Source organism: Vulpes vulpes, chromosome 1 (assembly GCF_048418805.1).
Source record: "Vulpes vulpes isolate BD-2025 chromosome 1, VulVul3, whole genome shotgun sequence".
Lineage (NCBI taxonomy): Eukaryota > Metazoa > Chordata > Mammalia > Carnivora > Canidae > Vulpes > Vulpes vulpes.
Window position 1 is genome coordinate 200990978 of NC_132780.1, and position 15408 is coordinate 201006385.

Consider the following 15408-nt stretch of genomic DNA (forward strand, 5'->3'; position numbering starts at 1 on the left):
AGCCCCTTGCACCCCCTGCCCCCTGAGCCCCTGGGACCCCTACCTGACCCCCTGGGCCCCTGGGACCCCCTGCCTGCCCAGAGCCTGAGCACTGCTGGTGATGAACCGACGACCAGCCAAGGGCCCTGCTTTGGGGTGATCTCCTAAAGCGCCTTAGCTCTGGCCCAGTGTCGGCCAGTCTGCTGGTCTGTCGCCTACATGGGGTGTCCTGGGGGACGGGGTCTCCTGGAGGACATGCTCAAATGCACACGGCCACCTCCCCCATCCCAGCTGGGGCCCCTCAGTCCACATTTTTCAAGGGTTTCCCCTGTGCTTTAAGGACCAGAATTTTGAGAAGCGCGGACCTGGTGCCACCTCGCTGCTCTGAGAGATCACATGTCACCTGGGGCGAGGCCTGTGGTCGCCTCCTAACATGCCGACGTGTCCCCACAGGCCGCTGGGGGAGGCAGGGATCTGGCTCCCACAGGACAAGCTCTGGCTGCAGCCGGGCAGACCCAGGACAGCACTGGAGGGACTCGGGACCAGGTAAGAGGCTGCGGGGTGCTCCTGGGGGGCTGGCGGTGGGCTGCTGCTGGGGCGGCGGGTCACCTTGACACGTAAACAAACACTGAACATCCTGATACTCCCACGTGGTTGCTTCGTGAAGGAGACCAGCAATCTCCAAGCCCGGTGCTGCTGTCCCTCTGCTCCTGCCGCCTGGTTTATGCGTCAGGACTCTGTTCTTTATCATCTCAGAGCAGGGCTCTTGTGACCTTTCGGGCACACGCGTCTTTCCAGCGCATTGTGACGTCTTCTACGTTCTGGTTTATAAATGAGACTCTCCTGGGTGATCGAGGAAGTAAAACGCGTCCTTGGCTTGCTGCCTGGGTAGCACAGGTGTCTGGTTTCCGTGTGTGAGGCGGAGTTTCATACGCAGCGATTTACATTTTAAATACACAGGAACACCTCACTGGTATTTAGGTTCAGAGTTCCTTAGGGTGTTCAAAGCGTAGCTGTGGGGACTTCTGTATTACCTGAGGCGTACGGTTGTATCCTTGCAACAGACTTCACTGAAGGTGGCTTCTCGCGAGCTCCAAAGTGGACCCTCCCGTCCTCGTCTGCGCGTCTCCCGCCTGCTGTGCAGCGGGCCCTGCACCTCTGCCCTCGCGAGGCCGCTCAGGGGAATCGGAGACTGTCTCCGGGGGTGCCTCTTCTTCTGGCAGAATTCGGGGGTCTGCCGTTAGCTCAGGGTAGACCAAAGCTCATGCTGGGCACCCCTGAAACGCTCATGCCTGGGGACAGAGAAGTCGAGTAAGGGTCACAGCTGCTGTGCTTTTGCCCTGGTGGGACCTGCAGAGTCCACCTCGCCCGTCCTGCCGCCCACTGACACCTGGGGCTCTGAGATAGTCGGCCCAGTGAGGGCAGCAGCGCCCCACGCTCCCCCCACCTCCTCCGGGACAGCCGTGCGGGACCCCACCCAGACTACCGGGTGTGGCTGCCAGCGCAGCGTGAGTGCCCTCGGGGATGCTGTCTCTGTGTCAGGCATGTTTGAGGTTGCTTTTAGTTTAGAAGGTGCTGCAGTCGATTGAGCTGACCTGCAGACAGGGGCCCCCGGGAACACGAGGGCTCGTCAGGTTGCCTAGACTCCGACCGTGACGCCACTGCCATGGGCTCGCGTCCACATGGGGGGTGCTCGGGCTGCCTTGGCGTTCGGCCTGCTTGGTGCTGACCCTCGTGGACAGCAGCCCGCTGAGCCCTGGGGGTCCGTCCGTGCAGCGGGTACAGCTCTGGCCTGGGGGCTCCGCGCTGTGGGGTCCTGCCTGTGGGGACTGTGCACCTCTGCGTAGAGCTGTGTGGGGAGGGGCAGGAGCCTTCCTCCCGCACGGAGCCTGAGCATCCCCCCACCCCTACCCCGCTCCCACACACCCTGCAGTCTTCACAGAGGGATCCAGAGGGTCTTTCTGAAACGGGGCATGTAGGCCGAGGCCTGAGGAGGGAGGCTCACAGGAAGGGAGTTGGGCAGGCGGCGGAGGGCAGGCGCTCCAGGGTCGCGCAGCACTGCTCAGAGCCCTGGGGTTGGCTCCAGGTCCTTCCTGGACAGACGTCCCTTGGTCACCAGACTGCCCCCCGGGGCCCGAGCCTGCCCTCCTTAGCGCTAGGCTCCTCTCTGCAATAGTGACAGGGTTTGAATTCAGGCACAAGACTGCGTGGAGCATGAGCGTAAGTGCCTGGCGGGTTTGGAGCAGACTGGGGGCGCGGCCCTGTTGGTCCGTCCTGTCCCAGGCAGGCTCACGGAGCCGGCCCGGCCCCTCCTATCGTGGGAGAGCGGGGCGAACGGAGGTGTGCTGGGCATGTTCGGGCGGCTTGGGCTGCCAGGCGTCCCCAGAGCCACCTGTCCCTGCTCCATGTCCCCCCCACGTGGCCTCCGTCCTGGCTTGTCTCCAGGAAGTCAGGGAAGATGCAACAGCACCAAGTCAGGGCAACGGGGCTGCAGGCAAAGGCTGGGCACAGGTGCAGAGTGACCGTGTGTCTGCGGCGACGTGAGCACACTCACCCCCGGCCCGTGGCAGTGACGTGTGCCATATGACATGCAGCCCCCACGTGTGCGCGCTCCCAGGCTGCCCTCCGATGAGCGGCGTCCGTGCAGACGCTCCTTGCGCGGTGCTCCCTGCCGTGTCCTCAGCATCCAGCCCGGGCAGCAAGGCGTGTGGTTGCAGGAAGCCGGGTGAGTGGCCCTCCTGGGCCCCTGAAGTCAAGCCGCTCAGAGCAGTAGTTGTTGGAGGGCGTCTTCACGATTGTCCTCTTCCCTGGACGGAGGGAGGGAGGGAGGGAGGGAGCCTGCTGCCCCGGGTTCCCCCCCTTAGGACCCGAGCAGATCCCACGGCCTCCGGGGTGCCGACGTGAACGCCACGCAGATGGGGCTCCCCCCTCCCGGCATCCCCCACGCAGGTGACCCTCCTGAACTTCAGGGAACGTTTGGAAGGCTCAGGGATGTTTGTCCGACCGGGTGCTAGGCCCAGACGAGCACGTTGTACCGCTTCTGTTCTGGTTCTGTAGAAACCAGGGAACCAGACGCAGCAGCCAGAGCCTGAGGCTGCTTCGCGGGGGCCGGGGTTTGCAGGGAATCCCTGCTCAGGGCTGGGACCAGGTGGTCACACGGAAGCCAGGGGATGGTGGTGGGCTGGGGCTGAAACCGTGCCCTGGGAGGCCTCAGGTCGAAGGTGAGGTGGTCGAGTGAGGCCTGAGCCAGTAGCAGACTGGAGAACCTGGGGACGGGGATGCTTCGGGAGCACAGTCACTGGGGCCCCGGGGCGCCGCGGCGGGCACAGCAGAACACGCCAGCCTGCTGAGCCACTGTGTCGCCCACCTGAGCTGACGTAACGTCCCCTCCTGTGCTCAAAAACTAAAAAAAGAAGAGTCCGGGCATGAGGTGTGAGAGATCGGGTCTCTGGCAGGAAGGTAGTTGAGCGAGGACAGCGTGTCTTAGCTCACGTGGAGAAACGTCCACAGGAATTGCACTGGTGGTACCAGGGTGTTTGCGATTCCAGATGGTTCTGGGTAGATGCGTGTTCACACACATAAAACGTCCTTTATTGGACGGGGCACTGGTTAGGTCAGGTGGTCACTTCCTCGGTCTCAGCACTGAGAGAACGACGGCGTCTCTACTCAGCCACGGACTGTTTGCTGGGGGGGTGTCTGCCTTTGACCTGCCTTTTGGTACTTTTTAGAGACACATAAGTCGTCTGGAGAGAACGTTGTCAGGACTTCCTGGGCGCAGTTGACAGACAAGACTCTTTTCTTTCTTTCTTTCTTTCTTTCTTTCTTTTTTTTTTTTTTACCTTAGTTGTAATATTTTTATTGCTTAAACAAGTGCTAAGCAGCATATGAGCTTTCAGCGAGTTGTAACTGTCTTGCTGGTGGAGGGTCTCGCCTCGACGCCAGAGGCTGTGATGACTGTGACAATTTCTTAAAATAAGGCAACAATGACGTTTGCCGCGTCCATTGACTCCTCTTTCAGGGCAATTTCTCTGCAGCATGTGATGCTATTTGGTAGCATTTTACCCACAGTAAAACTTCTTTTAAAATGAAGTCCACCCTCTCGCACCCTGCTGCTTCTGCTGCTTTATCAGCTGAGCTCGTGTGATATTCTGATCCTGTTGGGCAGACAAGACTCTTAAGTAAAACTACAACTGCCTCAGAATGAGTGTGCTGAACCCTGTGAGGGGAGGAGGGGGACGGGGGAGCAGGGGCCCGGCTGGCTGGGAGAGCCCGAGGCCCCCACTCTGTGAAGCATTTGCTTCCTGGCCTGGGAGTTGGGAGGGGACCCCTGGAGCAGAGGTGAGACCTCCTGGCCTCCCGGCAGTGGCGGGGAGGGCGGGGACTTCAAAGCAGCTGAAGTGAGAGCACTTTAACCTCTTCCTCGCTGTTGGTGAGAAGTGATGTGTTAAATTCCACAGGCAGTAGCAAATCGCATTTGCTTGTGATTTCTTCAGATTTCCACTGTTGGTGTAACCCTGATGAGGCCGGGCTGTTGTAAAAGTGTCTCTGATCATCTGTGATAACACGGTGGGGCTGCAAACCCCATGGTGGCCTTGCTGTGACCGGCTCCTCCTCCCAGCGCTGGCCAGAGCCCCTGCCCTCCTCCTGCCTCCCGCCTCCCACCTCCCGCAGGGCCTGGGAAGCCTTGTAGGAAAAGTGTTACCCTGGGAATGTGAAGCCACCACCGCCTTGTTTCCTTGTTTCCTGGCGGGCTGGCTCCCTTCGGGCTCTTCCCGACACTCCTGGTGGCGGAAGGTGACGTGTGGCCAGGGCCCTGGGACGGGCGCTCTGCCCTGAGCTGTGGAGGAGCCACACGGAGTGGGGTGGGGGGCGCCCTCGGGAGCCGTCTGCACTGGCAGCAGACACTGGGCACCTGGTGGGGTTGCACTGGCGTCGGAGCAGCAGTTTGGACGCTGCTTCCTCGTACCGGAAGAGCCACCTCATAATTAATTGCTTCCTACTCTAATGGAAATAATTGTGCAACAGACTCTGTGGCAGTGGCCACAGCGGAAAAGAAAATACAGCACTGCCCCCAAATACAACTCAGCGTGTCGTTTTACACGAGAAAGTGCAGTGTTTTCTGTTCGAGTGTTAAAGAAACATGATTAACTTAGTTTTGGTTTTCATGTGTTTGGTGCAGGAAGTAGACAGTATGAGCCTGACCCCTGGAGAAGATACTCCTCCTCCTCTGGGTAAGTGCACACCTCTGTCCTCAGAATAAATCGGCTTTATCGAACATGGAAGTAGAGCATCTGTCTTTATAACATAAACCTTTCATATCAGTTGCTAAACTTTAAAAGAATTCAGATGTTGACTCCTGGCACGGGGCCCGGCTCACTTGGTGTGCAGGCGAGTTTGCCTCCTTCAGAGCAAGCGTGGAGAGCAGGAGGTGCGCAGTCCAGCCTGACCGCCCCGTACGCCCCTTAGGAGCGAGGCACCCAGAGCAGCATTGCAGCCTCGTCCCTGTGAGGTCCAGACCTCGCCTCTCGTGAAAAAGAAGAACATCCTTTCTGGTGACTTCTCCCTCATACCATATAGAACGCTCTGTTGACTTATTTTCAGAGGTTGTCCTTGATTCTGTGCCCCGAACGCTTGTAAGCATCTTCCCCCTAATCTCTTCATCTGTGTTTATGAGGGACGGTTGGTTTTTCTTCTGTGAGTTGGAATCTTACTACCTCCTGCTTTTGAAAAAAACTTAACACTGGATTGCAAAGACTGTAAGGATTGCAGACGTGGTGCCCCGTGGCTGTATGATAGTCCAAGAATTGTTTCTAGTTACAAACAGAAAAAGAGGTAACAGCCTTCTTGTGGCCTTCCTGGCGGGAGAGCCAGCTCTGCGTGGGGGCCTGGCCCTGCCTGGGAGTCCTCGAGGCGTGTGGCCCACAGGCTGCTCCTGCCCGACCTTCCTTTCCGTTTTACTTTCGCCGAGCTCCCGCTCCGAGCTCCTGACAACAGAGCGTGAGAGGCAGGTCTGGGTCCCAGCCCACAGACAGCCTCAGGCCGGCCTGCAGGGGCGTGCAGGGCAGAGGCCGTAGCTCAGTGGCAGGAAGCTCAGTTTATGATGCCACTAACGGGCGGTTCCTTTGTTGCTCTGAGCACTGAACGGCTCTTGTCTTTAAAAAATGTTCTGGATACATCCAAGCTCTTGGAAGAATTCTTAGACAATTGAAATTTCAAGAATTGTAATTGTACTGAGCTCAACTTCTGGGGTATTGACCGTGGAAAGAAATCTATATTTAGAGGGTAGAAGGCAGACCCTGCGTTAGCGGCCTGTTCGCACCACACGCCCTGGCTCTGGAGGCTCCGCGCACGCTCAGAGGCTCGCACGTGTGCCCGGAAGACACGCCCGTTGTTGCTGTCTGTAAAAACCAAACGAGCCCTGAGCGTATTCGCAGTCCAGGGCGTACACCACGTTTGATGAAGTACCCTGACAGCTCGAGTGTGCAGAGCGCCTGGCTTTGTCTGACCTTAGAATCCCATCTAGTATTTGCCAAAACAGGGATACGGTCTCCAGCTGCTCTGCTTGCAGGTTTTACGTGTGAAACATCCTCACCACTTCCTACGAGTCCTTCTGAAGGACATTTGCGTATCTCGTTCCTTCCCCCTGTGAGTCTTGTAGGACCTCAACCTGATTTCCCATCGTTAGAAATACATTTGTCTCATTCCACTTACGGAGTTTCCTGTCTGAATATCAACATTTTCTTCCTTTCGTTTCTGGTCATTTGAGACCACGGTTGCTTCTAGAAATTTCATTTCTTTACTGCTTATTTTTATAACTTTGAAATAAATTTCTCATCCCTTAGACTAAAAGAGTAGACCCCCATGAAAACTGTGTTCCCCCTTTATAATATCTGAACTCTAAGTTGTCAGTAAAGTGTTTGTGGTCATTAGCAAGCTTCAGCACGTCATTGGGTTTGTACGGTCTCTCTCATGTTTGGAGAAGGCCAGTGCAGGAAGTTCCTGTGATCTTGTTGTCATGTGACTTAGTTACCCTGCAGCCTAGTCTTATGATAAAATGTCCATGAATTAATTTAAAAATGAAAATAAAACTATATTTAACACTCATAATTAAATATAATTTCACATTTCTTTATTTGGAGGACACTTCACGATGTAATATGGTGGGATCTTTGGGAAGAAAAAGGATGTTGAATTTTGTCAAATGCCATTTCTGCATCGATTGATATGGTCGTGTGATTTTTTTTATCTTTCATTCTGTTAACATGTGTGTCATGTTGATTGACTTGCATACGCTGAACCATCCTTGCTTCCGAGGGATAATACCACTGATTGTGCTGTATGATCCTTTTAATGTTCTGTTGAATTTGGTTTGGTAGTATTTTGTCGTTTTTGCATCATTGTTCATCAGGGTGTTTGGCCTGTAGTTTTCTTAGAGTGTCCTTGACTGGTTTTGATGTCAGCGTATGCTGGCCTCATAAAATGAGTTTGGAAGTGTTCCTTCTAGTTCGGTTTTTTTGGAAGAGTTTGAGGATTGGCATTAATTCTTTTTTAAATGTTTGGTAGAATTCTCTAGTGAAACCATCTGGTCCTGGATTTTCATTTGTTGGAAGGTTTTTCATTACTGATTCAATCTCCTTTCTCATTGATTGATCTGTTCAGATTATCTGTCTCATATTTATTCAGTCTTGGTAGGTTGTACTTCTCTGGGAATTTGTCCATTTCTCTTAGGTTGTCCAGTTGTTGGCATGTAAGTGTCTATAGGAGTCGCTTCTGTAGTATCAGTTTTAATTTCTTCTGCTTTGTTTGATTTGAGCCATCTGTCTTTTTCTTTTGGGCAGTCTCTAAAGGTTTGTCAATTTTGTATATCTTTTCAAAAATCAGTTTAGTTTCATTTATCTTTTTTTATTGTCATTCTTGTCTCATTTTTTATTTTTCTTTTAAGCTTTGTTATTTCCTTCTTTCTGCTATCTTTGGGCTTAGTATGTTCTTTTTCTAGTTCTTTGAGGTGTAAAGTTAGGTTGTTTATTTGAGATGTTTCTTTTTTCTAACATAGGCATTTACTGTTATAAACATCTCTCTTAGAACTGCTTTGGTTGCAACATATTATTTTTGCATCCCATTAGTTTTTGTAGGTTGTATTCTGTTTTTGTCTGTATCAAGGTATCTTTTGATTTCTTCCTTGACCTCTTGGTTGTTCACAAATGTGTTGTTCAATTTCTATAGATTTGTGAATTTTCCACTTGTCTCCCTCTTACTGGTTTCTGGTTTCACACCATTGTGATCAGAAACTATACCTGACATGATTTCAATCTTGTTAAATTGGAGGGGGGATGGTCAGAGGGAAAGAGAGAGAGTGAATCTTAAGCAGGTTCCACACCCAGTGCAGAGCCCAACGTGGGGCTCCATGTCAACCCTGAGATCATGACCTGGGTCAAAATCAAGAGTTGGACACTTAACCAACTGAACCACCCAGGGTTCACTCTAACTCTCAATCTTGTTAAATTTTTAAGACTTGTTTTTATAGACTAATGTATGATCTATCCTGAGGAATATTCTTGTATGCTTGAGAAGAGTGTGTATTTTTCTCTTGTTACAGATGTGTGTCAGGTCCATCTGGTCTAAAGTGCAATTCAAGTTCAATCTGTTTTTATTAATTTGCTGTTTGGTTGATACACCCATTGTTGAAAGTGGGGTATTAGATTCCTCTAATGGGCTATTGTCATACTGCTGTCTACTTCTGCCTTCAGCTGTATTGTTTTCTTTATAGGTTTACAAACTTTTTCATCCTTTCATGTAAAAGCTCTCAACAAAGTAAGTGTAAAGAGAGTGTATCTCAACAAAGGCTGCATATGACCAACCCATAACTAGCATCGTATACAGTGGTGAAATGTTGAAAGCTCTTTCTCTAAGATCAGGGACAAGAGCAAGATGTCCATTCTCAGGACGCCTGGATGGGTCAGTGGTTGAGTGTCTGCCTTTGGCCCAGGGCATGATCCCGGGGTCCTGGGATCGAGTCCCACATTGGGCTCCCTGCAGGAGAAGCCTGCTTCTCCCTCTGCCTGTGTCTCTGCACCTCTCTCCCTATGTCTCTCATGATTAGATAAACAAATCTTAAAAACAACGCCAAAATAAAAAGATGTCCACTCTCACTGCTTCTGTGCAGCCTAGTACTGGAAATTCTATCCAGAACAATTAGGCAAGAAAAAGAAATAAAAGGCATCCAAATTGAAAAGGAGGCAGTTAGATCTGTTTGATGATGTCATCTATATAGAAAATCCTAGACTCCATCAAAAAATTGTTGAGACTATTAAATTAATTCAGTAAAGTTGTAAGATACAAGATTGATATAAAAAAATCTGTTGCATTTCTATACACTAACAACAGACTATCCAAAAGAGAAATTATTTTTTTTCAAAAGAGAAATTAAGAAAAGAATTATAGTAGCCTTAAAACAAATAAAATTTTTAGAAATAAATTTAACCAAAGAGGTGAAAGAGCCATCTAATGAAAACTACGAAACTGATGAAAGAAGCTGAAGATACAAATGAATGGAAAGATATTTTGTGTTCATAGATTGGAAGAATTAATATTGTTAAAATGTCCATATTACCCAAAGCAGTCCACAGACTCAGTACGATCCCTATTAAAATTTTAATGGCATTTTTCACAGAAATGAAACAAACAATCCTAAGATTTGTATAGAACCACAGAATATCCCACCAAAAAGCCAAGACAATCTTGAGAAAGAACAACAAAGCTAAAGGCGTCACATTTCTTGATTTCAAACTGTATTATAAAGCTCAGGTAATCACAATAATGTGACATTTGCCTCAAAATAGACTCATAGATCAATGGAACAGAATAGAGAGCCCAGAAATAAAATCTCATATGTATGGTCAACTAATCTTCGACGGGAATTCCAAGAATACACAATGGAGAAAGGAACAGTCTCTTCAATAAATGATGTTGGGAAACTGAACATCCACATGCATAAGAATGAAATTGGACCCTTACCTTACACAAAAATGGATTAAAGATATAAACATAATACCTAAGATTGTAAAACTCCTGGAAGAAAATATAGGGAATAACCTCCTTGACATCGGTCTTGTAAATAATTTTTTGGATGACATCAAAAGCATAGGCAAGAAAAACCAATATATAAGTGGGACTACATCAAACTTAAAAAGCTTCTGCATAGGAAGAGAAACACTGAACAAAATGAAAAGGCAATCTATAGAACAGGAGAAAATATTTGTAAACCATATATCTGATAAGAGGTTAATATCTAAAATATATAAGGAGCTATTATAACTCAACTTATAACTCAATTATAACTATTATAACTCAACTATTATAACTATTACTCAATAGTAAAAAAAAAAAAAAATCTTAACCCAATTGAAACAGAGGCAAAGGAACTGAATACACATTTCTCCAAAGAAGGCATACAGATAGCCAACAGGTGCATGAAAAGATGCTCAACGTTACTCATCATCAGGGAAATGCAAATCAAAACCACAGTGAGATATTACTTCATACCTGTTAGAATGGCCATCATCAAAGAGACAAGAGACAAGGAGCATTGGTAAAGATGTGGAGAACAGGGCACTCTCTGCACCATGGATGGAATGTAAATGGATAGAGCCACTGTCGAAAACAGTGGTTCCTCAAAAAATTAAAAATGAACTATTGTATGGTCCAGCAGGCCTACTTCTGATATGTGTATCCAAAGGCAAGGAAATCGGTATCTCAAAGAAATGCTGCTGTTCACTGCAGCATTATTCACAGTAGCCAATATGGAAACAACCTAAGTGTCATGAACAGATGAACAGATAAATTGTGGTACATATACACAGATTGTAGCCATAAAAAAGAAGGAAGTCCTGCCATTTGTGACTATGTGGATGGTCTTGGAGGACACTATGCTAAGTGAAACAAGCCAGATGCAGACAAATATTGAATGATACCACTTGTATGTGAAATCTAAAGCAGTTGAACTTAAAGAAATATATAAGTATATTCAGGTTTTTATTTGTCAATCATACCTCAATAAAGCTGGTCAAAGAACAACAATAACAGGAACAAAAGCGAGCCTAGAATTGAGATGTGTATGAAACAGATATGTAAGCATCAGACTGAGTAACTGGTTATCTTTGAGGTGGGGAAGAAATTTAAAAAGACTGGTCATTTCCTGCATTTCTGTTTTGTTAGAAAAGATGTTTTTATAATCAAGGGAAAAAATAATTTGAGAGGGGTCCAAAGATTCAGAAAATTTTTTTATCCAGAATTCTTTTAACCAGAAGTCCTGATGGGCTCCATAGACAACGTATAGGATTGGAACTGCCTGCTTGTGCAGACAGAGCTGTGCAGTTGCTGGGTGTTGTCACGTCACCTTCTAACCTGGAGTCGCCATCTCCTCTGCTCCTCTCACTGGTCAGCTCCCACTGCGCACAAGAGAGCCGGCCAATCCACTTCCTCAGTGTATGCAGGTTTTTGGTCCTTTTAATTTTTGCTGTCTGTGGTCAGAAAAACCACAATACAAATTTAGTATGCATTTCTGAGTATCAGTGAAGCTTATTTTTTTTCATATACTTATTGGCCATTTGTAATTCTCTTTGTTAATAACTACTTATTTATATTCTTGGCCAAATTTTTCTTTGATGATTTTTTATATTGATTTGGCCTTTTTTTCATTTTGTGGGTATTAAATCTTTGATGTTCATATACATGGCAGGTATTTTTACCATTTCCTTCTTCCTGGCTTCCTCATTTTGGAAATCATTATTCACATAGAAACCTAGGCATTGGGACCCCTGGGTGACTCAGTGGTTGAGCATCTGCCTTCAGCCCAGGGTGTGATCCTGGAGTCCCGGGATCAAGTCCCACGTCGGGCTCCCTGCATGGAGCCTGCTTCTCCCTCTGCCTGTGTCTCTGCCTCTCTCTCTGTCTCTCATGAATAAAGAAATAGAATATTAAAAAAAAGAAAAGAAAAGAAAAGAAACCTAGGCATCATCCTTGATTTCTCCATTTCCCCAAGTCCTGACACAGTCTGTTGGGAACAACGATGTATGGAACCACAAAAAAACACACAAAAATATCTGGAATTCACACTCTTCCTAATATGGCCACTGCTGCCATCATAGTCTCCCTCTCACTGCGACTTCTGAAGCTGCATATGTATGGACAGTGAAGCCCCCTCTGCCTTCAACAGCCTCTTGTCTGGCTGTTTACTTTGCTCTGGCAGACCTGGCAGTCCCTTAATGTAGCTGTTACTCCTGTACCTTCGTGTTCCTCATTTGTGCTTCCAGACTGTTCTAGTAGTAAGCAGCACTACCTGGTGAACCATCACAAGCCTTGGTGGAATGAAACATCCATCTTGTATGCTCAAAGCTTGGCTCTGCTCCACTGTGCCTGGGCCCCAGCTGGGAAACCTGAAGTCCTACAAAGTCCTATTCATTCACATCTCTGGCTTATGCTAGAGGGGGCCTTAGCCTGGGGCCTCAGTTTCTCTCCACGTGAGCCTCTCCATTGGTCCCCAGGGACTAGTTTGGGCTTCTTTCCGGTGTGGTAATTGGATACCTAAGAGCTAAAGACCCAGGCAGAGGCCATGTCACCTTTTGTAACCTAGCTTCATGAGTCATTCATGAGCTCTGCTGCCCTATTCTGTTCATCAAGGCAGCCAAAAAGGCCTGTCCAAATTCAGGTGAACATGAAGGAGGGGGCCTCCACAAGAGCATAGGAGACTAAATGTATTGCTCTGGCTGTTTTGGGAAAATACTAAAACTACAAACTTTAAATCTCCTGTCATCTGACACTACCACCACCTACCCTGCCATTGTCCTTCAGATTCTTCAAGATTTTGGCTCCTGGCTCCCTAGCACTCTTCCCACCATGAATCTTGTAATTTTGGTGATTTTAATAGATTGTAGATAGTCCTTCCCTGATATCAAATCCTTGACTTGCCGTCCCAGCAATGTGGTCTTCCACCTTGACCTTATCATTCCCAGTGGCTCAACCACTCCACAACTTCAGTTTCAAACACTCCAACCACACAGCTCAGTACAGGTCCAGGTGATCCTTTGGTCTGATCAGGAACCCCCAGTCCATTGGTCCAACGTCCTTCATTGGACCCCATACCCCTTCTTGTCCTCCCTTAACTATCTTCCATGTTCACTATCAAAGTGACTTCATTGTATATACTCTTGACTGCTCTGCCTTTCTCATTTTACTGTGTTTATGAGGTAAAACCACAAGCCCAAGTTAAACTCAATCCTATGCATTTGGGATATGGCTAGAGAAAGACCCACAGTTAAGCTTACTAGTTCCAACTTAAATTCATGCTCCCTGACCTCGGTAAGTGCTTAGTCATCTTCCATTCTTTCCTGCTGTCCAGGTGCTGCATACCCCCACTATCACTAGCCTTCCAGCACTTCCTCTTCGTCATACTCACAGCTGACAGCTTTGCTTTCTGTACATTCCTGTAGCCACATTTGTTCTCCCCCCAAGCATCTATGCACCATCTAGATTCATAACCAAATACCAGGAGAAGTGGACAAATCCATAATAACAGAGGTAGTATCTATTTTCTCACCTACTCATATGGACAGACTGGCCATGCTCTCAGCCCGAGACAAGGCACAGCTGTACTCAGTTCCCCATCACTGCTCCAAGAAACAGCCCCCCCTTACTGTTGAGCATCAGCTACATTCTCCCACCTCACAGAACCCTCTCCAGAAATCACATCATTCCTTTGTAGAAAAATAATTTTGAGTCCAGAAACCTATAGTCAGCCAAATTAGCATTCTAGCATAAGAGGAAAAATTAACACATTTTCACGAATCAGAAAATTCTGACTCGCAGATCCTTTACAAAAGAAAATAGGTATACTGTAGCAAAAGGAGCACTTCATCAAACATGAATTCATGGGCTATAAGAAACAGTATTGAACAAAGAAATTAATAAAATGTGGTTATTGCTAAACAGTTATTAACTGTAAGAAAGCAAATATGCAAACACGATTGACTAAAATCCCAGATCATCACAAGGAAAGTGAGGAGTGGTTCTGGGGAATAAGTTAAAAAGAAGAGAAAAGGCAAACTTTGCTTAAAATAAGATAAAAAGAAAAAGTAAATGTTTTTGTATCTTGTTATAAAGAGGGGAAAGAATTGAAATAAATCTTGATGTTTTTAGAGTAATAAGTTTATATGTGTGTAAAATATAGGGATATATGCTGGATGAAGGTAGATTTGATGATGGATGGGTGGGTGGATGGTTGGATGAATAAATGATAGATATGTAAACATCTGTCATACTCTTTGTGCACTGATGTCATTAGGCAAAATGCAAGGAGAAATAGACCCAGGGATAGTGACTGTTCAGAAATGAGCAGATCAAATAGACCAGAAATAGTGACATATACTTGAACAAGTCCATTAACAAGCTTATTCTGATAGAAATATACAGAGCAGCATATGTAATTTTGTTTACCTTATTTTCCACAAATGGACAGTTCAAAAATCTAACCATGTATTTGGCTCCAAAGTAAACCTCAACCAATTTAGTGAAAAGTAGAAATCACAATGCTATATTTTCTATACACAAGAAAATAACCAGAAATCAACAACAGAAAAATAAAAAGCAAAAATATTTCCACTTGGAATTTAATCCACTATTCTAAATATTTATTAAGGTAATCAAAATCACTTCTAGAAAGCATAATAACAGTACTACATTAAAAAATTAACGAGAGGGCAGTCATCAGTGTAGATAGGGCATAGTAAGCACTAGAAATCCATCTCTCCACCTGCACAACAATTGTACTGCCAGAAGCTGTCTAAAGGAGCCTTTTTGGAACAGTCTGGAGCCTGAAGGCTTGCAGTTCCCTGGGGATAGTGTGGCTGGTAAATTGTGGTTAATTTCCATCATTTTTGGCTGCCCATCCTCCAGCCCCATGGCAGACAGCCATGCACACATTCCGAGGGTACCTTGCTGGAGCCAGGGTAAACAATGAGGACCTTGTCCAAATATCAGGCTTCTGTGTAGTGGTTGCTGTTTTTGATTGCTGAGATGCAAGCAGAGAGTCTGGCCACTATTGTTCCAACCTCCACTGGTTGACATGTCTTTCATAGCATTGAATGGGGCAGCACATGTGAATGGGCATCCTCCCCCCAACTTCTTGCTTTTTTGGGAGCCAGACACTTAAGAATCAGGACTTTCAAAAACAACTGCATATGCAGGGGACTTTAATAAAGCACCATCCTTGGCCAGGGAATGATGGAGGCTCAGAAAAGATGTGAGAAGACCTGAGGCTTTCCCCTCAGGCTGATCTCCAGCAGAGACAACAATAAACAGCAAACACTAGGAGATGCGGAGAATCTGATTTCCAGAGGTAGAACAGTATGATTCAATTTTTATAATGCCCAGTTT

The 15408-nt window shown here is 47.2% G+C and overlaps 1 protein-coding gene across 16 annotated transcripts in view; it reads left to right on the forward strand.

Annotated features, from left to right (window-relative positions):
• FAM120B (family with sequence similarity 120 member B) overlaps positions 1-15408 on the forward strand; it is a 91098-nt gene that overhangs the window by 64446 nt on the left and 11244 nt on the right. For 7 of the 16 annotated variants that reach the window (XM_072739602.1, XM_072739580.1, XM_072739613.1 and 4 more), the window contains 2 exons: positions 433-525; positions 5159-5210. In XM_072739602.1, coding sequence (XP_072595703.1) covers positions 433-525; positions 5159-5210 — 145 coding nt within the window. The remainder of the gene's footprint in view (positions 1-432; positions 526-5158; positions 5211-15408) is intronic. The other 9 variants (XM_072739555.1, XM_072739566.1, XM_072739539.1 and 6 more) reach the window with 2 other exon arrangements.